General features: G+C 39.0%; 1 protein-coding gene across 3 annotated transcripts in view; it reads left to right on the top strand.

The window, feature by feature from the left end:
- Window positions 1–24,653, top strand: part of MACROD2 (mono-ADP ribosylhydrolase 2) — a 1,951,733-nt gene that overhangs the window by 1,766,673 nt on the left and 160,407 nt on the right. For all 3 annotated transcript variants that reach the window (XM_082428620.1, XM_082428619.1, XM_082428621.1), the window contains exon 9: window positions 10,316–10,397. In XM_082428620.1, coding sequence (XP_082284746.1) covers window positions 10,316–10,397 — 82 coding nt within the window. The remainder of the gene's footprint in view (window positions 1–10,315; window positions 10,398–24,653) is intronic.

Genomic DNA, 24,653 nt, shown 5'->3' on the forward strand with positions numbered 1-24,653 from the left:
TTGTACATTAAAAAAAATAAGTGTGAGTCATTTTAAGTACAAAAATTTCTTTAACTACCAAACAGTGCCTGCATACTTTAGGAAGTTCACCAAGAAGATGGGCTAGGACCAATCAAAGTCTATCTTGAAGAAAGTCATTGGGATCTGAGTAGCCCTGACAGGTTACACACTTCCAAAGAGGAACACTGTTATTATTTTTTGCCCTTCATTATGTTCTTCACCATGATATTCAATGAAATGGTATTAAAGATTACATCAGTCGGGTTTAATCAGGGAAGCAGAGCCTTATGCGTGACATGGAATAAGGGGTTTGTTATAGGAGTTAGAACTTACACAACTTTGGGAGAAACTGAGGAAGTAAATGTCCAGAAGGGGATGGATGGCTGAGCAGAGCCCCTAACCAGGGCCCAGCAGAGGGAGGTGGTAAACAAGGGTGTGGAAGGTCATTGCCTCTGCATCTGACTGGGCCTGGAGCATGTCAGCAGGGCAGGGGGTCAAGAGGAAAGCTGGATGCAAAATGGAAGAGGGCAAGGACAAAGTGGGAGCCATGAGAGCAAGGTGGAATCCACAGGGACAAACTGCCATGTACATCTGCCTCTTACTGCCTGGAACCCCAAACCTGCAGTGCCCCACAGAAAAGAAGGCAGTGCCCTTGACGCAGAACTGCACGTGTGCCCAGCCCAGGACTCGGAGAGCCAGCAAGAGCTGGAGAAGCTGTGGGCCCACCGGCTACCTCACACCCAGGTGAGGCAGTGATGAACTACAATGCACGACCTGCCCAGAATCCGGTGCCCTGCACCCACCTGCCCAGCAAAACAGCTGCAGCTGCACCTCTGCCCCCCAGACCTCATAGAAATTGCTCTATGGCCAACACTAAGCTAGAGCTTTTCAGAGAAATGTAATTTCAACTCAACTAAGTTGACATAGTACCAAACGACCACAGAGATAGACTTTGAGATAAAAAGAAGGAGGGAGGGAGGAAACTATAGAAATGATATAATACAATGCTTTCCTTATAAAGACTTGAAAACTGGGGCCTGGAGAGACAACGGCTTGTCCAGTGTCACAGAACTGGTGACAGGCCTAGAAACTCAGTCCCCTGTGTCTCTATCTGGGTGGTATCACAGAAAGAACTCTTAGATGTGAAGTTAAGAGGCCTAAGATTCTGCCACTAATTGTTTGGCCTTGGGGTGGGGGGGAAATCCCTCAATTCTGGATTCAGGTTTTCTTGTGAGAGACTGGCACGTGGGCTAAGCCCCACAAACTGAAGGTGTTCAGTTAATATCTGAATAATAAATGAATAAATATAGTCTCTCAAGAACAACCATTGTACAAAATTGCTCTATTTATACCTAACCAGGAAACCATGCTCCAAAGCCTCAGTAGTGAGGCATTCTTCTATATGTTCATGAAATTTTTCTGGGGCTAGAGTGGATCACCCGGGTCCTTCCTCCTTTGCACAAGTCAGATTTCCAATCTCTCAGCCACGTAGCAGTTAGACTTTCTACGTTCTTCTTGTCACACCGTTGTGACTTCGACTTCTACCCCATTCAGTCTGAGCTTTTCAATAGGAGTCGTTACCGCATAGCTAGAGAAGCAGGAATCCAAAAATGGCAGTAGGAACGAGCTAGAAAAATATCCGATTTCTAACTATGTATTTCTCTGTTTTGCTCACAAATCTGCAATTTGGGTAGAGTTCAGCAGGAAAGGTTCATCTCCACCCCACATAGCATTACCTGGAGTAGCTCAAAAGCCAGGAGCTGAGATCATCTAGGGGCTACTCACTTCCAACTAGGGCTGTGAATCCATCTGCACATGGATTCTCCAGGGTCTCTGCTTCCTCATGGCGTGATGATTAGGTATGAGAACGAGCATCCCAAGAGGACTGGGCAGAAAGTGTATCACCTTTCATCACATGGACTCAGAACTCACATATCTCTGCCAGAGTTCCGGGCACTCCCAGATTCAAGAGGAGGAAATATAAATCCCACCTCTCAAAGAGAGGTTTACATCAGCATTACATTTCAAGAGGAACCTGAAGGATGGGATATCTTGCACGCCATCTTGGAAAATATTGTCCACCACAAGTGGTGATCAATACCCATGATAAGTTTATAAACACAGAGCTTGCCAACTAAATGAGATCTTATCCAACAATAACCCTGTGTGTGTATAAAAATACATGCACATATGCGTATATAACAAGCACTTGGCAAATGAGGTTAATTCTTGGATTCAACTTGCTCTCAAGATATTTTCAGTGTTATGCTTAAGGGTAAGGCCAGGGAACTGGGCGACTCAATTAGCTTAAAATAAAAGTACTTTTCCCTCATCATCCATCTTCTCTTTGAGGAAAAAAAAATAAATCAGGCTGCTGAATTTTGGACCCATACCATTCCCATGGTAACAAACCCTAAAGTGCTAAAAGGTGGATTCAGTTCTTTGCAATATTTAAGAAATCTGTATTTAGTCTGTAATGCCTAAAAGTACACTTAATAGCAGTGAATAGCATTACCACTAACCCTCCCCTCCCCTCCCCCCCAACAAACGTACACACACACACACACACACACACACATCATAAGTGTTTAAAAAAAAATCCCAGGAGAGGACCTTCAAGATGGCGGAGGAGTAAAACATGGAGATCACCTTCCTCCCCACAAATACATCAAAAACACATCTACATGTGGAACAAGTCCTACAGAACACCTACTGAATGCTGGCAGAAGACCTCAGACCTCCCAAAAGGCAAGAAACTCCCCACGTACCTGGGTAAGGCAAAAGAAAAGAGAAACAACAGAGACAAAAGAATAGGGACGGGACCTACACCAGTGGGAGGGAGCTGTGAAGGAGGAAAGGTCTCCACACACTAGGAAGCCCCTTCGTGGGCGGAGACTGTGGGTGGCGGAGGGGGGAAGCTTCGGAGCCACGTAGGAGAGCACAGCAACAGGGGTGCGGAGGGCAAAGCGGAGAGATTCCCGCACGGAGGATCAGTGCTCAGTAGCACTCACCAGCCCGAGAGGCTTGTCTGCTCACCCGCCGGGGCGGGCGGGGCTGGGAGCTGAGGCTCAGGCTTCGGTCGGATCACAGGGAGAGGACTGGGGTTGGCGGCGTGAACACAGCCTGAAGGGGTTAGTGCACCACAGCTAGCCGGGAGGGAGTCCGGGAAAAAGTCTGGAACTGGCTAAGAGACAAGAGACCATTGTTTCGGGGTGCACAAGGAGAGGGGATTCAGAGCGCCGCCTAAATGAGCTCCAGAGACAGGCGCGAGCCGCGGCGATCAGCGCGGACCCCAGAGATGGGCATGAGACGCTAAGGCTGCTGCTGCAGCTACCAAGAAGCCTGTGCGCGAGCACAGGTCACTCTCCACACCGCCCCTCCCGGGAGCCGGTGCAGCCCGCCACTGCCAGGGTCCCGTGATCCAGGGACAACTTCGCCAGGAGAACGCACGGCGCGCCTCAGGCTGGTGCAACGTCACGCCGGCCTCTGCCGCCGCAGGCTCTCCCTGCATTCTGTACCCCTCCCTCCCCCCGGTCTGAGTGAGCCAGAGCCCCCGAAGCAGCTGTGCCTTTAACCCCGTCCTGTCTGAGCGAAGAACAGACGCCCTCAGGTGACCTACACGCAGAGGGGGTGCCAAATCCAAAGCTGAACCCCAGGAGCTGTGCGGACAAAGAAGAGAAAGGGAAATCTCTCCTAGCAGCCTCAGAAGCAGCGGATTAAATCTCCACAATCAGCTCGAGGTACCCTGCATCTGTGGAATACCTGAATAGACAGTGAATCATCCCAAAATTGAGGCAGCAGACTTTGGGAGCAACTGTAGACTTGGGGTTTGCCATATGTGACTGGTTTCTGATTTTTATGTTTATCTTAGTATAGTTTTTAGCACTTGTTATCATTGGTGGATTTGTTTATTGGTTTGGTTGCTCTCTTTTTTTTAATTTTTTTATGTTAATAATATATTTTTAAATTTTTATTTTAATAACTTTATTTTATTTTATTTATTATTTTATTATTTTATTTTACTTCTTTTTTTTCTCCCTTTTCTTCTGAGCCGTGTAGCTGACAGGGTCTTGGTGCTCCAGCCAGGTGTGAGACCTGAGCCTCTGAGGTGGGAGAGCCAAGTCCAGAACATTGGACCACCAGAGACCTCCCAGCCCCACATAATATCAATTGGTGAGAGCTCTCCCAGAGATCTCCATCTCAATGCTAAGACCCAGCTCCACTCAACGACCAGCAAGTTCCAGTACTGGACACCCCATGCCAAACAACTAGCAAGACAGGAACACAACCCCACCGATTAGCAGAGAGGCTACCTAAAATCATAGTAAGTTCACAGACACCCCAAAACACACCACCAGACACAGTCCTGCCCAGCAGAAACACAAGATCCAGCCTCATCCACCAGAACACAGGCACCAGTCCCCTCCACCAGGAAGCCTACACAACCCACTGAATCAACATTACCCACTGGGAGCAGACACCAAAAATAATGGGAACTATGAACCTGCAGACTGTGAAAAGGAGACCCCAAACACAGTAAGTTAAGCAAAATGAGAAGACAGAGAAATATGCAGCAGATGAAGGAGCAAGGTAAAAACCCACCAGACCAAACAAATGAAGAGGAAACAGGCAGTCTACCTGAAAACGAATTCAGAGTAATGATAGTAAAGGGATTCAAAATCTTGGAAATAGAATGGAGAAAATACAAGAAATGTTTAACAAGGACCCAGAAGAACTAAAGAGCAAACAAACAATGATGAACAACACAATAAATGAAATTAAAAATTCTCTAGAAGGAATCAATAGAATAACTGAGGCAGAAGAATGGATAAGTGACGTGGAAGATAAAATAGTGGAAATAACTACCGCAGAGCAGAATAGAGAATGAAAAAAATTGAGGACAGTCTCAGAGACATTAGGGACAACATTAAATGCACCAACATTCAAATTATAGGGGTTCCAGAAGAAGAAGAGGAAAAGAAAGGGACTGAGAAAATATTTGAAGAGATTATAGCTGAAAACTTCCCTAATATGGGAAAGGAAATAGTCCATCAAGTTCAGGAAGCACAGAGAGTCCCATATAGGACAAATCCAAGGAGAAACATGCCAAGACACATATTAATCAAACTATAAAAATTAAATACCAAGAAAAAATGATAAAAGGGAAAAACCTACAACAAAGATTACCCAGCAAGGATCTCATTCAGATTCGACAGAGAAATTAAAACCTTTATGGACAAGCAAAAGCTAAGAGAATTCAGCACCACTAAACCAGCTCTACAACAAATGCTAAAGGAACTTTTTTAGCAAGGAAACACAAGAGAAGGAAAAGACCTACAATAACCAAACCCAAAACAATTAAGAAAATGGTAATATGAACATACACATTGATAATTACCTTAAATGTAAATGGATTAAATGCTCCAACCAAACGACATAAACTGGCTGAATGGATACAAAAACAAGACCCTTATATATGCTGTCTACAAGAGACCCACTTCAGACCTAGGGACACATACAGACTGAAAGTGATGGGATGGAAAAAGATATTCCATGCAAATGGAAATCAAAAGAAAGCTGGAGTAGCAATTCTCATATCAGACAAAATAGACTTTAAAGTAAAGACTATTACAAGAGACAAAGAAGGACACTACATAATGATCAAGGGATCAATCCAAGAAGAAGATATAACAATTGTAAATATTTATGCACCCAACATAGGAGCACCTCAATACAAAAGTCAAATGCTAACAGCCATAAAAGGGGAAATTGACAGTAACACAATCATAATAGGGGACTTTAACACCCCACTTTCACCAATGGACAGATCATCCAAAATGAAAATAAATAAGGAAACACAAGCTTTAAATGACACATTAAACAAGATGGATTTAATTGATATTTATAGGACATTCCATCCCAAAACAACAGAATACACTTTGTTCTCAAGTGCTCATGGAACATTCTCCAGGATAGATCATATCTTGGGTCACAAATCAAACCTTGGTAAATTTAAGAAAATTGAAATCATATCAAGTATTTTTTCCAAACACAATGCTATGAGACTAGATATCAATTACAGGAAAAAAACTGTAAAAAAATACAAGCACATGGAGGCTGAACAATATACTACTAAACAACCAAGAGATCACTAAAGAAATCAAAGAGGAAATCAAAAAATACCTAAAAACATATGACAATGAAAACACAACGACCGGAGCAGAAGCAAGAAGAACTACAATGCTGCAGCCTGTGGAACAAAAACCACATTCGCAGAAAGATAGACAAGACGAAAAGGCAGAGGGCTATGTACCAGATGAAAGAACGAGATAAAAACCCAGAAAAACAACTAAATGAAGTGGAGCTAGGCAACCTTCCAGAAAAAGAATTCAGAATAATGATAGTGAAGATGATCCAGGACCTTGGAAAAACAATGGAGGCAAAGATTGAGAAGACGCAAGAAATGTTTAACAAAGACCTAGAAGAATTAAAGAACAAACAGAGATGAACAATACAGTAACTGAACTGAAAACTACACTAGAATGAATCAATAGCAGAATAACTGAGGCAGAAGAACGGATAAGTGACCTGGAAGACAGAATGGTGGAATTCACTGCTGTAGAACAGAATAAAGAAAAAAGAATGAAAAGAAATGAAGACAGCCTAAGAGTCCTCTGGGACAATATTAAATGCAACAACATTCGCATTATAGGGGTCCCAGAAGGAGAAGAGAGAGAGAAAGGACCCAAGAAAATATTTGAAGAGATTATAGTTGAAAACTTCCCTAACATGGGAAAGGAAATAGCCGCTCAAGTCCAGGAAGCGCAGCGAGTCCCATACAGGATAAACCCAGGGAGAAACACAGGACCCTGGGTGTGGAGCAATAAATGCTGGGTGTGGAGGGTGTGGAGAAAAGGGAACCCTCTTGCACAGTTGGTGGGAATATAAATTGATAGAGCCACTATGGAGAACAGTATGGAGGTTCCTTAAAAAATTAAAAATAGAACTCCCATATGACCCAGCACTCCCAGTACTGGTCATATACCCTGAGAAAACCATAATTCAAAAAGAGTCATGTACCACAATGTTCATTGCAGCTCTATTTACAATAGCCAGGACATGGAAGCAAACTAAGTGTCCATTGACAGATGAATGGATAAAGAAGATGTGGCACATATATACAATGGAATATTACTCAGCCATAAAAAGAAATGAAACTGAGTTATTTGTAGTGAGGTGGATGGACCTAGAGTCTGTCATACAGAGTGAAGTAAGTCAGAAAGAGAAAAACAAATATTGTATGCTAACCCGTATATATGGACTCTTAAAAAAAAAAAAAAGGTTCTGAAGAACCTAGGGGCAGGACAGGAATAAAGACACAGACGTAGAGAATTGACTTGAGGACACGGGGAGCTGGGATGAAGTGAGAGAGTGGCATTGACATATATACACTACCAAATGTAAAATAGATAGCTAGTGGGAAGCAGCCGCATAGCACAGGGAGATCAGCTCAGTGCTTTGTGACCATCTAGAGGGGTGGGATAGGGAGGGTGGGAGGGAGACGCAAGAGGGAGGGGATATGGGGATATGTGTGTACATATAGCTGATTCACTTTGTTATACAGCAGAAACTAACACAACATTGTAAAGCAATTATACTCCAATGAAGATGTTAAAAAAAAATCTCATAATTTATATTAAGTGACTGTAAAAGTAGGGAGAAATGAGTACAAATGAGACTGTCCAGCTTGTTCTTCTTAGATCTGCTTTGAACCAAATTTTCTTGTTTTGATTTTGATCTTAATTAGGGGCTTTAGAAATAATATGATCATTTGAAGCCTGGAGAAAAAGTCAACCATCACAGGCACAGAAGTGAGAATAATTATAGTGTTTGGAAATTATCCGTAGTTCAATGCAGCTGGAGAGTAGAGTATGTCTAACACAGAATCTTATTATTTTTTTAACTTATTTTATTGAAGTGTAGTTGATTAACAATGCTGTGTTAATTTCTGCTGTACAGCAAAGCGATTCAGTTCTACATATATACATTCTTTATCATAGTCTTTTCCATCAGGATATATCACAGGATACTGAATATAGTTTCCTGTGCTATACAGTAGGACCTTGTTGTTTATCCATTCTTTATATGCTAGTTTATGTCTGCTAATCCCAAACTCCCAATCCATCCCTCCCCCACCCACCTCCCCCTTGGCAACCACAAGTCTCTTCTCTATGTCTATGAATCAGTTTCTGTTTCGTAGGTAAGTTCATCTGTGTCATATCTTAGATTCCACATAATAGTGATGTCATATGCTATTTGTCCTTCTCTTTCTGACTTACTTCACTTAGTATGATAATTCTAGGTCAATCCATGTTGCTGCAAGTTGCATTATTTCATTCTTTTTTTATGGCTGAGTAGTAACAGAATCTTATTTTTAATGTCAGGACTTTTAATTATGATGTATTTCATATATACAGAAAGTGTAGAACATAATATGATAACCATGTACCTACCCCCATAGTTAATAGTTTTTACCGATTTGCCATATTTTTTCTAAATTTTTTTCTTTCTAAATAAATAAAATATTAACTATTCATTTAAAGTCTTACCTGTCCATCATTTTACCTTCCCTCCCTTATCAGAAATCATCATCACCTTGAAGTTCATGTGTCACATTCCTATGTATGTTATGGTCATTAGTGCTTACGAACGAATCCCTACACTCTTGTATCTTTGTGCTTTAAAAATTCATATAACAGTATCAAAGCAAGTATGTCCTTTTGTAACTCGATTCTATTGCTCGACATTATGATTCTTATCTTTAGCCATAGGGCATAAACACACCATAAGGATAGTGGAGACGAGCATTCAGCATTGCACAGATAATCATTTATTCCACTAAATTTATAGATCACCTGAGAGTAAGTTGATGGTGACAGTTTTTACATTTGTAGCAAACGTTACTGCCATGCAGACAAGGCTGGACACCAGAAATTCAAATGAATACGGGGAAAGGAAAATAGGGTTCTTTGCACCCCAGTCCTTCCATTTCTGAAGGTCAGGTGCTCTCTCCACCCTATGGGGCAGTGACTGGGGTAGCGCTACATGGTTTTTGGTGAAGTCCAGTGACTTCCCAGGAGGTGGTCTACCGGCGGAGGGGTCTAGACTTGTGCAGGGATCAGGAAGCCGCATCTCCGAGCTTCCATCAGGGAGCCCTGGTGGTTCCTGTGTCCTAACCCTCTCCCCTCCCACTCCTGCAGATCTTCTCTCCTACTGGGAACTTTGGGACTTGGCTCACATGACTCTGTCCCCTACAGGCTGGGAGAGCTGAGGGGTTGGGTGGATGACATCCATTTGGGTTTTTTCCTGTCCTGCCACCAGCATCCCCCACTTCCGTTTCCTACTGATGTTCTAGTCAATTGACAGTTGCAGTTTGATGGATGGGGTAATTTTTAACTTTTTGTACATTGTTAAAATAAAGGAACTAGAGGGGTGTTTGTTTTCAAGACACAAAATTGAGTCACCGATTTAATATCAGATATCCGTGAGCTATTATGTGTATCCCATCTCTCTTCTCTGTATTACTCTCGGAATGTCTCAGAGAAACTCCTTACATGCAGAAGCTCTCGAAACAGAGAAAAGGGAGTGTGCACACATTTTACTTTTGAAGTGGCACTTCCTTACTCAGTAATAACCTACCAGATTTAAGTTACATTGACCTCATGTACTGTCAACTAATTATATTTTGTTTCTGTTGCATTTCCAAGTATGTAGAGCTAAAAGCAAGTGATTGCATGCAAATTACACTGCGTGAAGCTTTTTAGGCCATGTTCAAATACTAACAGGTTTGATAAATATATTTGTCTAACAAGGGTAGGACAAAGAGCTCTCCATTTACTGACATACTTTATTGTCATTCTGCTGTACACCTCTCATGTGGCTGTTTAATAGAACATAATGTCTAGGTATCCTGGTGGAATCTCAGATCTTATTTATAGCTTGCTGCAAAGTAGCTTATTGTCATTTATTATTTCTTATTTGATTTATATAACATCTTTCCACCAAATTGCCCATGGGTTTATTTACATAAAGAGTGCATTCACAAACAAACACACTCACACTCTCTCTCTCTCTCACACACACACACACACACACACACACACACACGAACTTCACTCAGTGCTGTCATGTAGTTAGCGGTGTAGCACCAAAAATCTGTGGGAAGTTTTCTGTTTGTTTTTAGTTCCAAGACCATGTTCTGGGAAGGCATTTGCCATATTTCCTTTCACTTTAAGTGTCTATTGTTTGCCTCTAGGTGGATCGGATCATCTTCTGTGTCTTCTTGGAAGTCGACTTCAAAATCTACAAAAAGAAAATGAGCGAGTTTTTCCCTGCAGGTGAGTAAAGCAATTTGTTTCTTTTGAAATTGGAGGTTGAAAAAGCCAGGGCACCACTTAATAATTCTACTACTTTATTTTGCCTTTTAAAGATTGTTACAAGTATGATTTCCATCCACCAGTCACACCTGGTAACTTGTATCTTAGATTTTAAGACCTGTAGGAGGTGATGAGAAATCTAGGCTCTGGACCGCTTCCTCTTACCAGGTCATTGTGTTGTCTTGGGGAAGTCAGTTTATGTCTTGAGTGAGGGGCTGGACCAAACGGCATTTCCTAAATTACATGACCTGTGATTTCTTCCTCACACATGTAAGTTGTCCAGGCCTGTGCCTGTACCCACCGTGTTAAACGTGTTGGAAATTGTAAGCAGCCCATTTATATTTGTAGTCACAATTCAAGCTGTTCTTGCATTCCATCCCTCTTCTCCCCAGTTTTCTCCGCCCAAATTGCAATGAAGAGAAAGTCCTTTCTAGGGCAATCTGAAAAAGGTAGTCTTTCATCTTATTTCACATTTCTTTTTAGAAAGTAGGAGAAACCTCCAGGTTTTTAAAGAACCTTGAGTAAATTGATTTACCTCAACTGAATGTGCGATCAGCTGAACCTGGTTCATTTGAATATTGCCCCCCACTGTTCCTCTTCCAGCCTGTGAAGTCTGAGGCTTATTTAATACCTTGTTATTTTTATGGTGCCGTTTAAGTCCCGGTGTCCTAAGCACTTTCCTCAGCCGTGATGAAGAATGGCTTCCAGGGAATTTCAAGCTACCATGAGCATTGCTGGTGCCTGCCTTTCAGAGAGATTTTTTTTTTTTTTTTTTTTTTTGAGGATTTCATGTCCATCTGAAGTGGTCTTTCATGTAACCAGTGACTCTGGCAAGTAGGAAGGATTGGATAATGGGTACCAGTGCCCAGTCACCTTCTTTAGCAGCCTATCGGAGCCCCCCACCCCATAGAGAGGATGACCCACCCACCCGCAGATCAGGGTAGGACACAGAGCTACAGGACAGCTACAGAAAACGGCTGGAGATGTTCAACGCTGTGCAGATGATCAAAATGGGCTAAGTTCTCCTGGGTGATCTGAAGTCCTCCCTGATTTTATAATTGAAAGGTGAATCTGCTAAGTGTATTCCATTTGGGATTTTACATTCTCCCCCAAATGGAACGTAACATAAATCCAGAAGACTCCCATATGATAAAGAAGACCAGGGTTGTGGTCTTTTTCCTCTTTTTCCTCCTTCTCCTCCTTCCCCTCCCTGTTTCACTTTTATTCATTTTTTAAGCAACTCGGTGTTTTCCAGAGTGTGAAGCACTTAATAGCTATTTAATAAGTAGTTGTTGCTATGACTTGAATTTAATAAATTCTTCTCCCCATAATCTCATGGCTTCTTTCTGTTTCAATCTCCTTCTTCCATCCTCTCTCTTTATTTCCTACATAATCACAGTGAGCAGATTGTGCCTACATTTCTGCATTTTTAAGTATTCTTAAAAGAAAGTGTCCATTCATGTAAAACATGCAACTTGCTATGGTGTGCAGTTGCAAATGTCTCGTCAGCATCACAGCATGATTTATAAGATTTTATAAATTTTGGATTCCCTGATATGTTTGGAAATAATGACATCATATTCATTTTTATGCCTCCTAAAATGAAAACTTGTTTTCACTCTAACATGTTATAAAAATAATTGTATAAGTATGATCCATTGCTATTAAAACAAATCCATCCATCAGCAGGTGTTCCCAGTGATGCAAAGCCAAAAATCATATTACAAGTTTTTAAAAATGGGACAGTTTTAGTGGTCTAGAATGTATTAATAACTATGCAAATAAATTATTGTTTGAGAATTGCTACTTTAAATAAATCCAAAGTGCATCTTAGCACTCAAGCGAGTGACATAATAATAAAATCATCCCCAGTTTCACATCAGTGCTTTGAATCATGCCATGCTCATGAAATTATTTCCATTGCATATTTATAATAGTAAGTACATTTTTAAACTAAGTGTCAAAATCCTCCAATATTGTTGAGTATTTCTGCAATGCTGAGGCAGCAGCCGTTTGTAAATTCTAAATATGCACTATGAAGTAAAAGTGACTTCTAATGGAATATGTGACTGCTAATATAGATGATATACATTATCTGTTCATAATTTGAATTTATGGTTAATTCATAACCATACCATCTTTGATTGAAATATAATTTTTCTGACTTGCCATATATTCCCCCTGGAGTGACTTCAGAGTTTCTCTAACTAGTCTTCTTAACGCTTCCGAGTGCAATAATGATCATAGTTTAGAAAAAAAAGTCATTTTTATATTAAACCAAATCTCTGTGTTTGGGGGTACTTTAATCCCATGTCTTTAAATTTCATAATTGAGACTCTAAGACAAAATGAATGAGAAAACAATAAAAGTTAGTCTAGAAATGATCATAATAAAGATATAACACATGCATGACTACTACCTAATATTAATGTTAGGAATAATAGCTAACACTTATGGATTGCTTTCTATCAGCCATCAGATATATGGGCTAAATCAGTTAATCTTCATGATAACTCTAAGAAAATGGCACCATATCAACCCTCCTTTTTAGATATGGAAAATGATGCACACTTCAGAAAAGTGAGACATACAGCTAGGAAATAACAGCTGTATTTTTAAATTGAGGATGGTATCTGTCATTGCACAAGTGATAAGAGCATCTTCAGAGAAGGCTGGGATGCATTTGGAGCATTGAGAAAGTCTCCCTAATTTCATCTGATGCCTATCACTTTTCTAATCTGCCATGCTTCTCTTTCCTCTAATATCTGAATATTTCCTCATGAAACATTTTCTAATATGAGTCAAATTGGTACTTTATCATAGATTTCAAAATCAAATTCCATCCAAATTATCCAAGTAGTGCAGTGCTATTATCTGTGGGCAAGTGGCACCAGGAAGCAATAAGGACCATGGGAGAAGATGGAAAATGTGGAAAATGCCTGTATTAGTTTACCAGGGCTGCCAGAACAAAGTACCACAGATTGGATGAAATTTATTTTCTCACAATTCTGGAGACCAGAAGTTCAGAATCAAGGTGTCAGCTGGGTTGGTTTATTCTGAGGCCTTTCTCCTTGGCTTGTAGATGGTCATCTTTGCCCTGTGTCTTCATGTGGTCTTCCCTCTGTGTGTCTCTTTGTCTTAATCTCCTGTTCTTCCAAGGACACCAGTCATACTGAATCAGGGTTCACCCCAGTGAACTCATTTTAACTTCATTACCTCTTTAAAACCCTAACTCCAAATAGTCACATTCTGAGGGACAGAGGGTTAGGACTTCAACATATGAATTTTGGGGGACACACTTAGCCTGCAATAGGGCCCATGATGGAAATGCAATAGGAACCTCAGAGGAAAGAAACCAGCAATGTTTTTTTTCAGCTGTTTTATATCTTTTTGTGGGTGAAACACATAGGACTTTTTCCTTCCGGGGATATTATTTGGAAGTCTGGTGTGGCAGCTTTATGGAATTACCATACACTTTGGTTGCAAATAATTTATAGTTACAGTGTGTCATTTCACAGACTACAGCAAACAATGTTTATATGATTCAAGTCAGAAATCTCTTTGTTCTTTACATAAAAGGTTTGGATTTTTCCGTGTGTAGGATTTATCATGTGTAGTTTTCACTGAATGTAGAAAACAAAACATAAAAACACAATTTCTGATCTTGAATATGGAAGTCTTTTTTTTATTGGAGTCTTAAATCCTAACAGAATTTAGGAATGTTAATTTTCCTCATAATAACAATGTCAGATTCACAGCTTTGAGATTATATCAAAGAATCCTGATGCTGGAAACTTGAAAGTTGTCATGGCCAAGCCCACACCCTCCCCAACGTGAGGGAAAGTCAGATCTGTTTACTGTAGGGGTTCCCGACTAGAGGTGATTTTGCTCTTCAGAGAACATTTTCAGACATTTTTGTTTCTCACAACTGGAGGAAGGGAGGGGCTACTGGCAACTAGTGGGTAGATGCCAGGGATGGGGCTAAACATCCTATAATGCACAAGGCAGCCTCACCCAGCAAAGAATTCTCCAACCACAGGAAAGGTGAAAACTTTTAGCCAGAGATGTAATAAGCCTTGTAATAAGCCTAGGAAGATTTGCGTTAGACAGATAATTTCGTTTGTTTTTATGACTGTGACTCAAAAACTATTTGAGAAAATCTAATAGAAAAGAGGATGAATTTTCCCCTGTTTCCTTGATAGACAGCAAAATAATGAGCCATTTGACCCACTAATATTTGGGGGGCACTTCTCAAGTGATAAACTTTATAAAGTTGCAAAAATATCCAATGCCTTAAAAATGAGCTTGAGAAATGGTACATACATATAGAAACACATGTATGACAAGTGTTAAATTAGTAGTAGATAAAATTAATACATATAGGAATAATAAATAAGTTTATAAATTATAAACTTTATTGGAGATGATTTTTGGCCTTAAATATGGATTTTCTTTGTTGGACATAACACAAAATCATTTGAATGAACAAGTCAAAGCATAAGTCAAGTTTGAGAGTTCTGCCTTGGCAACCTCTTAAATATTTAAACAGATCACAATGGCTGGCTAAACTGCATAGGTTTTATTCAACTATTGATGGATATTTTATTAATTTATTTTGAGTATGCAGACATATTTTGTTTCATGCTTTTTTCCTTCTTAGACATAAAATACCATAAAGAAAATCCCAAATATAGACTTTGATGAGAATTGTCATATCTTTTAACACATACCTATCATTTTCTAAACAAAACAAATCAAGAATCTTCTCAATCAGATTCCAGTTATTTTGGCCTCCTTATAGTCTTCTAAATATGAATTAACATGTATTGACACAAATACATCTTTCATTAATTTTCCTGGCCATGTGTTTCTGTCATTTATTTCTGTCTAAATTGCATACACTCTTGCAAGGTAACTCCATTGGATTTTTATATTACGATTTTTTTTTAACCTCTGTCTTGTCTCACCAATGAAAAGGTAAATTTGGGGGAAACACAGATGACTTCTGATATTCTGTTGTACTTCCATAATCTGAAAAATTTCAAAATATGTGTTGGATGTTTATTAAAGTAAGTAAAAAGCTACCATGACCTTAAGCTGAAACGCTATTTAACCGAAGTCTCAAGTAAAAAGTCTTTTTTTTTTTCAGATATCTTAAGTATTGTTACCAGATCTAGATGAGGGGACAGCACTTCTTTTCATATATTTTTCACCTTTAATCATAAGGAAAGAATATTTCTCCAAGAATATTTTTCTAAAAGTATATCCTCTGAGAAATGGACACAATTTTTTAAAATTTTTACCTGAATCTATTCTTCTAAAGCTAAAAAGAGAAAGGTACAGTCAGCCTTTCATACTCACAGGTTCCATATCTGTAGAGTCAACCAACCATGGATTGAAAATATTTTTTTAAAAAATTGTTTTAGAAAGTCCCTAAAAGCAAAACTTGAATTCACTGTGTACTAAGCATTTACATAGCATTTACATTGTATTAGGTATTATCAGTAATCTAGGAATAATTTAAAGTATATGGGAGGACAAGCATAGGTTAAAGGCAAATAATACACCATTTTGTACAAAGGACTTGAGCATCCCTGGGTTTTGGTATCTGCATAAGATACCTGGAACCAATCTCCTTCAGATACTGAGGGATGACTCTATCCACCCTACCCCTTCTTCATCACCCTTCTCACTCATTTTATAAGTTTTTCTCATCCACCATCAGTATTACATGCTTCCTGTGTGCCCAAGGCTTTGATCATGGCTGCATTTAAAATACAGTTTTTATAAGATGCCTGAAGTGGCAAGTATTGTACAGAACAGCTGGAAGACAATATCAGCAAATAATCAAGTACAGCACTGAAACAGTCATAATACCAGGATTTCTGAGGCAAATACACATGAGAACCAGGGTGGTTAAGCTAAGTTTCATGATGAATGTGGCACTGCATTGGGCTTTAAAGGATGAGCAGGAGTGGAGAAGTGATGCCAAATGTTGTGTAAGTGACACTGAGGAAGAAGGGCAGTTCAGATGAGAGAATCTGGGAAATAAGTAAGATGGTTATATTCAATGTGTGAATCCTTGACTCAGAAACGTTGACACTCATCACCATGTAATAAGCAGTTGGGCATAAGAGTAAGCCTTTTAATGGGAGAGTAACATGATAGATCCTGTATTTAAGAAGGATTAATTCATTCCTCACTAAGAGACTGGCCTTCCAATAATAACCCTATGGCATAGGTTCATCATCTGCTTTTCTTGGGGTGGTAGTGAACAGAGGCTGAAGAAAGCTCAGTCAGTTGCCCAAAGTCACATAACTGGGTATTTCTGACCTCAAATCCTTTCTACTATGCAATGCTTCTTCCCATAGCAATCCCAAAAATGTGGACAATTGTTTGAAGCTTGACTCTCTGCTAAAAAAAGTCATACATTATCAATTTGTTGTAATAGTGCTGGAGTTTCTGACAAGCGAATGTGCCTCCAGCCACAGGGAATATCCACATTTCCTTCCTCTTCTAACCTGCTCCCCAGTCATCAGTTTTCCAAGAGCATTAATGAAGCACAGGATGCCATGATCTGCTAAGGTTTTCTTCACTCTTGCTGTTTCAGCACAATGGTCAGAAGGCCAAGCTTGAAGGCACTGGTGACAGGGGTGGTGAAGATCTGAAAAACCTAACTAATGACTAGTGAAGAGCTTGGTACATAGTCAAAACCATCTGTTTATCGGGGAAAAACCACTGGGCTTATTATCATAAGAAACGGTTTCTGTTCCTGTGACAACCACCTTAGAACTGTGTGACCTTGTGCCTGTTGTTTAACCTTTCCATGCTTCAGTTTTGTCCTGTGCACACACAGTAATAGGACATTTCCAAATAGAATGAATAACAATGTAAATGAATATTCAGAGTGGTGTCTAGACCAAGGATGATACATTTTAAAATATGCGTGATTATTTCTTATTATAATTTTAAAAGGAGGTATTTCAATGATTGTGACCATCTTTTATAATATATATATATAACTTCTTAAAATATATATATATAACTTTTTATTACAATAGTAGTACAGATTTGTAGTAAAAAATAGAGAATCCTAAAGAAAAAATTACAAACCACCTTTTATCCTACAGTTCAGAGATGAATCAGATTTTGTTGTTTATCCTTCAGATCTTTTAAAATGAAAAAGGAAAACAACCAGAAATGCAGTCTTATAACTTGCAGTGTGTCACATACCACAAATTGTGAACATTTTTTCATGTCATTATATATTCTTCCATAACATAAGCTTAAGGGACCCAATGTTTACCCCAAACCATACTGTTGAACTGTGGAATTATCATTGCAAATTATTCTCTACCTGTTGATAACACTTATAGAAAAACATCTTTATAGGTAAACATTGGCACACATCCACAATTTTTTTAGAATACTTTTCCAGAAGGGGCATTGCTTTTTCAAAATGCATACAAAATCAAGATGCTTCTGTCAAATCGGCCATTGTGTTGCGGCCCTATGGGTGAGTGTCGTGTACTCAGGGGACATCACTCCCAGGGTCAAAAACATGAACAATGACACCTCATGTTGAACAACCTGGGTATCTTAGTCCTTTCGGGCTAATGTAACAGAAAACCGTAAGCAGGAGGCTCATAAACAACAGAAGTTTATCTCTCACAGTTCTGGAGGCTGGAATTGTGAGATCATAGTGCGGCCATGGTCGGGTTCTGGTGAGGATCCACCTCTGAGTTGCAGGTGGCCGTTTTCTCATTGTATCCTCACATGGTGGAAAGACAGCTCTCTGAGGTCCCTGTTATAAGGGCACTAATCCCATTCATGAGAGCTCCACCCTCATGAATGGGATTAGCTCCCTAATTACCTCCCGAAGTCTTACCTCCTAATACCATCTCACTGGGGGTTGGGATTTCAACATATGAATTTGAGGGGAGGACAAACAGTCCATTGTACTGAGTTTACATTCTCATGAGCAGTGTGTAAGAGTTTACTTCCCACCCCCCACCCCCATCTTCCCAATGGTGTATATTCTCATGTTATCGCTTTTATACATGAAATAAGCTAATTAATGGGTAACAAAGTGCATTTCTTTTATTACTAGTATAGCTAATCCCCTTTTTCAGTTGTTTGTTATATCTCTAACTGTCTTATGTGAAATTGCTAATCATATCTTTTGCACATTTCTATTGACTATTTCATATTTATCTTATTGATTCATAAGAACTATTTGTATATCAAAACTATTAATCTTTTCAAATGTATGTTGCAAATAGTTCCCCAGATTGTCATTTGTCTTCGTGATATTATATATTATTCTTTTACAACCAAAACCATGAGGAAAGGTAGAAGTAAAGACAAAAGAAAGATGAAAGGAAATGTAAAATAAAAGGGGGGGGGGGAGGAGAATAGAAAGAAAGGAAGAGGGGGAGATGAAAGGAAGAAAGAATGAAGGTTGAAAAAAAAAGCAAAGAAGAAACCTTTTTATATAAGAGAATGAAGTTGAAAACCAAAAACTCACAAAAGACTTTGATTTTAATCCTATGTACTAGATCCCATAGGACATCATTATTTCTAAATGGAAATGTTCTTAGTTCTACTCCTCAGATATTTTTTTTGCAAAGCAGTCTGCTTCCTGATTTACTGGATGTGATAGGAGGAAAGATGCGTTAACCACCTCCCACCCCACAAAGATGCCTTCATCCCCAGAATTTGTGAATATGTTAGGTTACATTGCAAAGGGGGAAATAAGATTGCAGATGGAATTAAAGCTGCTGATTAGCTGGTATTAAAATAGGGATGTTATCCTGGATTATCTGAGTGAGCCAATATAATCGCAAGCATCCGTAAAAACTGGGAGAGGGAAGCAGAAAGCAGAGAGCTAGAGGGAGACATGACTGAAAGGATGTTCAGAGAGAGGCAGCATTGCTGGCTTTGACTGTGGGAAACGGGGCCACAGCTAAAAGGAATGTGGGTGACCTCTAGCAGCTAGAAAGCTGAAGAAACAGATTCTCCCCTAGAGCCTCCAGAAAGGAATGCAGCCCTGCCGATGTCTCGATTTTAGCCCAGTTAGATCCACGTCAGACTTCTGGCCCACAGAACTGTAACATAAGAAATTTGTGTTGTTTTAAGGCACTAAGTGTATAGAAACTTTTTATAGCAGCACCAGTAAACTAATCCATCAGTTGTCTTTGAATAAGGAATAAAACACAAGCAAAGCTGTTGACCCAGTCTGAATTTTACATTTATTTTTAAATGGCACACTCAGTGTATAGTAAAATCTACAGAATGAAAGAATTCAAAATTTTCTTTAATTATGAATATTTATGGGGACTTGGCACTTTTGTGCTCATTTGTACACTTTTAATGCCTGGATTGCATCGATGGTTAGAATTATACAAGACATGCTTTCCATAATGTGACATAAATGAGTTGATTGCCTTCTTAGGAAATGGGTGCTAACCATTTCCACTTGATGGGCCTCAAAAGCTACAAACACATTTTTGCCTTCAATGAAAATCCAGTGAAGTGTTGCTGTAACCAAGCAACCTGAATGCAGGAACAAGCAGCAGGCATAGACAGAAAGCAATCTGTCTCTTCAAACGGGGGGAATGTGCAGTGTGTGTAGCAAATGCTGGTAAACAGCAGAACAAATAAAGACCTGGGAACACAAGCCTTGACTAAGCAGAGTTTGATCTCATTAGGAAGTTCTGATAAAAGATAAGACAAGGAACTTCCCTGGTGGCTCCAGTGATTAAGAATCTACCTGCCAATGCAGGGGACATGGGTTCGATCCCTGGTCTGGGAGGATCCCACATGCCACAGAGCAACTAAGTTTGTGCACCACAACTACTGAGCCTGCACTCTAGAGCCTGGGAGCCACAACTACTGAAGCCCATGTGCCCAGAGCCCATGCTCTGCAACAAGAGAAGCCACCACAATGAGAAGACTGCGCACCGCAACAAAGAGGAGCCCTACTCGCCACAACTAGAGAAAGCCCACACGCAACGACAAAGACCCAATGCAGCCAAAAATTAATTAATTAATTAATTTTTAAAAAGATAAGACAAAATGCTGCTGGGAGAAGGGAGGATGCTATAGGCATCTTTACAAAAACCCCTACAAGGTGCTTTTGAAAGACCCTTGGAACATCCTGGGTAGACTGGTTTCTGTTCTGTAGTTGAAAACATTGAGGCAAATGCAGGAAAAAGTAATGATAACTTTCGAGGAATAGTGTATGAATGAAATAATTCCTAATAAGTCACAAAAGTAAGAATAAAGATAAACAATAGAGTTTTTTAAAATTTATTTTATTGAAGTATAGTTGATTTACAATGTTGTGTTAATTTCTGCTGTACAGCAAAGTGATTCAGTTATATATATTCCTTTTCATATTTTTTTTTTTTTGCCTCTGAGTCCTTGTGGGATTTTTTTTTTTTAATTCAGACAGAAAGTCACAAAAATTATACTCATCCTCATCAGTTCACTCAGTCCCATGTAATTAATTTTTTTTTTCATCTTGATCTTTTGTTAGCACTTTTAAGAGTTCATCAGTTTTTCATTAGAGTTCTGAAAATGCTTATTCATTCAGTTCAGCAGTACAGTCAGTTACCAGAAACCTGTACTTGTCAGAGTCTTTTCCATGAATTTCTTGAAGATGAAACCCTTTTATAGGAACATATTTGCAAAAGCATCAGAGTACACCCAGAACTGTCTGTAAATGACAAAAGACTTAAAAATGACCACAGTTAAAGTTTTGATGAAAGTTCATAACAATGCAGTTAACAAGAAAATTAGTTATTTCTGAGATATACATTTTAAAGTAATAACTAGGATTATTACTTATAACATTATACCAGAACATATAAGATTTTTAGAAATTTCATGTAATGTCTGAAACATTTATATTAACATATTTCCATACAAATAACCCAATGAAAGTTTAGTATTAGTTGTTTTGTTTGTTTGTTTTTTTATACTGCAGGTTCTTATTAGGCATCAATTTTATACACATCAGTGTATACATGTCAATCTCAATCGCCCAATTCAGCACACCACCATCCCCACCCCACTGCAGTTTTCCCCCCTTGGTGTCCATATGTCCATTCTCTACATCTGTGTCTCAACTTCTGCCCTGCAAACTGGCTCATCTGTACCATTTTTCTAGGTTCCACATATATGCGTTAATATACGATATTTGTTTTTCTCTTTCTGACTTACTTCACTCTGTATGACAGTCTCTAGATCCATCCACTTCTCAACAAATGACTCAATTTCGTTCCTTTTTATGGCTGAGTAATATTCCATTGTATATATGTACCACTTCTTCTTTATCCATTCGTCTGTTGATGGGCATTTAGGTTGCTTCCATGACCTGGCTATTGTAAATAGTGCTGCAATGAACATTCGGGTGCATGTGTCTTTTTGAATTACGGTTTTCTCTGGGTATATGCCCAGTAGTGGGATTGCTGGGTCATATGGTAATTCTATTTTTAGTTTTTTAAGGAACCTCCATATTGTTCTCCATAGTGGCTGTATCAATTTACATTCCGACCAACAGTGCAAGAGGGTTCCCTTTTCTCCACACCCTCTCCAGCATTTGTTGTTTGTAGATTTTCTGATGATGCCCATTCTAACAGGAGTGAGGTGATACCTCATTGTAGTTTTGATTTGCATTTCTCTAATAATTAGTGATGTTGAGCATCTTTTCATGTGCTTCGTGGCCATCTGTATGTCTTCTTTGGAGAAATGTCTATTTAGGTCTTCTGCCCATTTTTGGATTGGAGTGTTTGTTTCTTTAATATTGAGCTGAATGAGCTGTTTATATATTTTGGAGATTAATCCTTTGTCCGTTGATTCGTTTGCAAATATTTTCTCCCATTCTGAGGGTTGTCTTTTCGTCTTGTTTATGGTTTCCTTTGCTGTGCAAAAGCTTTGAAGTTTCATTAGGTCCCATTTGTTTATTTTTGTTTTTATTTCCATTACTCTAGGAGGTGGATCAAAAAAGATCTTGCTGTGATTTATGTCAAAGAGTGTTCTTCCTATGTTTTCCTCTAAGAGTTTTATAGTGTCCAGTCTTATATTTAGGTCTCTAATCCATTTTGAGTTTATTTTTGTGTATGGTGTTAGGGAGTATTCTAATTTCATTCTTTTACATGTAGCTGTCCAGTTTTCCCAGCACCACTTACTGAAGAGACTGTCTTTTCTCCATTGTATATCTTTGCCTCCTTTGTCATAGATTAGTTGACCATAGGTGCGTGGGTTAATCTCTGGGCTTTCTATCTTGTTCCATTGATCTATGTTTCTGTTTTTGTGCCAGTACCATATTGTCTTGATTACTGTAGCTTTGTAGTATAGTCTGAAGTCAGGGAGTCTGATTCCTCCAGCTCCGTTTTTTTCCCTCAAGACTGCTTTGGCTATTCAGGGTCTTTTGTGTCTCCATACAAATTTCAAGATGATTTGTTCTAGCTCCGTAAAAAATGCCATTGGTAATTTGATAGGGATTGCATTGAATCTGTAGATTGCTTTGGGTAGTATACTCATTTTCACAATGTTGATTCTTCCTATCCAAGAACATGGTATATCTCTCCATCTGTTGGTATCATCTTTAATTTCTTTCATCAGTATCTTATAGTTTTCTGCATACAGATCTTTTGTCTCCCTAGGTAGGTTTATTCCTAGGTATTTTATTCTTTTTGTTGCAATGGTAAATGGGAGTGTTTCCATAATTTCTCTTTCAGATTTTTCATCATTAGTGTATAGGAATGCAAGAGATTTCTGTGCATTAATTTTGTATCCTGCAACTTTACCATATTCATTAATTAGCTCTAGCAGTTTTCTGGTGGCAGTTTTAGGATTCTCTATGTATAGTATCATGTCATCCGCAAACAGTGACAGTTTTACCTCTTCTTTCCCAATTTGTATTCCTTTTATTTCTTTTTCTTCTCTGATTGCCGTGGCTAGGACTTCCAGAACTATGTTGAATAATAGTGGTGAGAGTGGACATCCTTGTCTCGTTCCTGATCTTAGAGGAAATGCTTTCAGTTTTTCACCATTGAGAATGATGTTTGCTGTGGGTTTGTCATATATGGCCTTTATTATGTTGAGGTAGGTTCCCTCTATGCCCACTTTCTGGAGAGTTTTTATCAGAAATGGGTGTTAAATTTTGTCAAAAGCTTTTTCTGCATCTATTGAGATGATCATATGGTTTTTCTTCTTCAATTTGTTAATATGGTGTATCACATTGATTGATTTGCGTATATTGAAGAATCCTTGCATCCCTGGGATAAATCCCACTTGATCGTGGTGTATGATCCTTTTAATGTGTTGTTGGATTCTGTTTGCCAGTATTTTGTTGAGGATTTTTGCATCTATATTCAGCAGTGATATTGGTCTGTAATTTTCTTTTTTTGTAGTGTCTTTGTCTGGTTTTGGTGTCAGGGTGATGGTCGCCTCATAGAACGAGTTTGGGAGTGTTCCTTCCTCTGCAATCTTTTGGAAGAGTTTGAGAAGGATAGGTGTTAGCTCTTCTCTAAATGTTTGATAGAATTCACCTGTGAAGCCATCTGGTCCTGGACTTTTGTTTGTTGGAAGATTTTTAATCACAGTTTCAATTTCATTACTTGTGATTGGTCTGTTCATATTTTCTGTTTCTTCCTGGTTCAGTCTTGGAAGGTTATACCTTTCTAAAAATTTGTCCATTTCTTCCAGGTTGTCCATTTTATTGGCATAAAGTTGCTTGTAGTAGTCTCTTAGGATGCTTTGTATTTCTGCGGTGTCTGTTGTAACTTCTCCTTTTTCATTTCTGATTTTATTGATTTGAGTCCTCTCCCTCTTTTTCTTGATGAGTCTGGCTAATGGCTTATCAATTTTGTTTATCTTCTCAAAGAACCAACTTTTAGTTTTATTGATCTTTGCTATTGTTTTCTTTGTTTCTATTTCATTTATTTCTGCTCTGATCTTTATGATTTCTTTCCTTCTGCTAACTTTGGGTTTTGTTTGTTCTTCTTTCTCTAGTTTCTTTAGGTGTAAGGTTAGATTGTTTACTTGAGATTTTTCTTGTTTCTTTAGGTAGGCTTGTATAGCTATAAACTTCCCTCTTAGAACTGCTTTCACTGCATCCCATACGTTTTGGGTCGTCGTGTTTTCATTGTCATTTGTCTCTAGGTATTTTTTGATTTCCTCTTTGATTTCTTCAGTGATCTCTTGGTT

Source organism: Balaenoptera physalus, assembly GCF_965194825.1.
Source record: "Balaenoptera physalus genome assembly, chromosome: 16".
Lineage (NCBI taxonomy): Eukaryota > Metazoa > Chordata > Mammalia > Artiodactyla > Balaenopteridae > Balaenoptera > Balaenoptera physalus.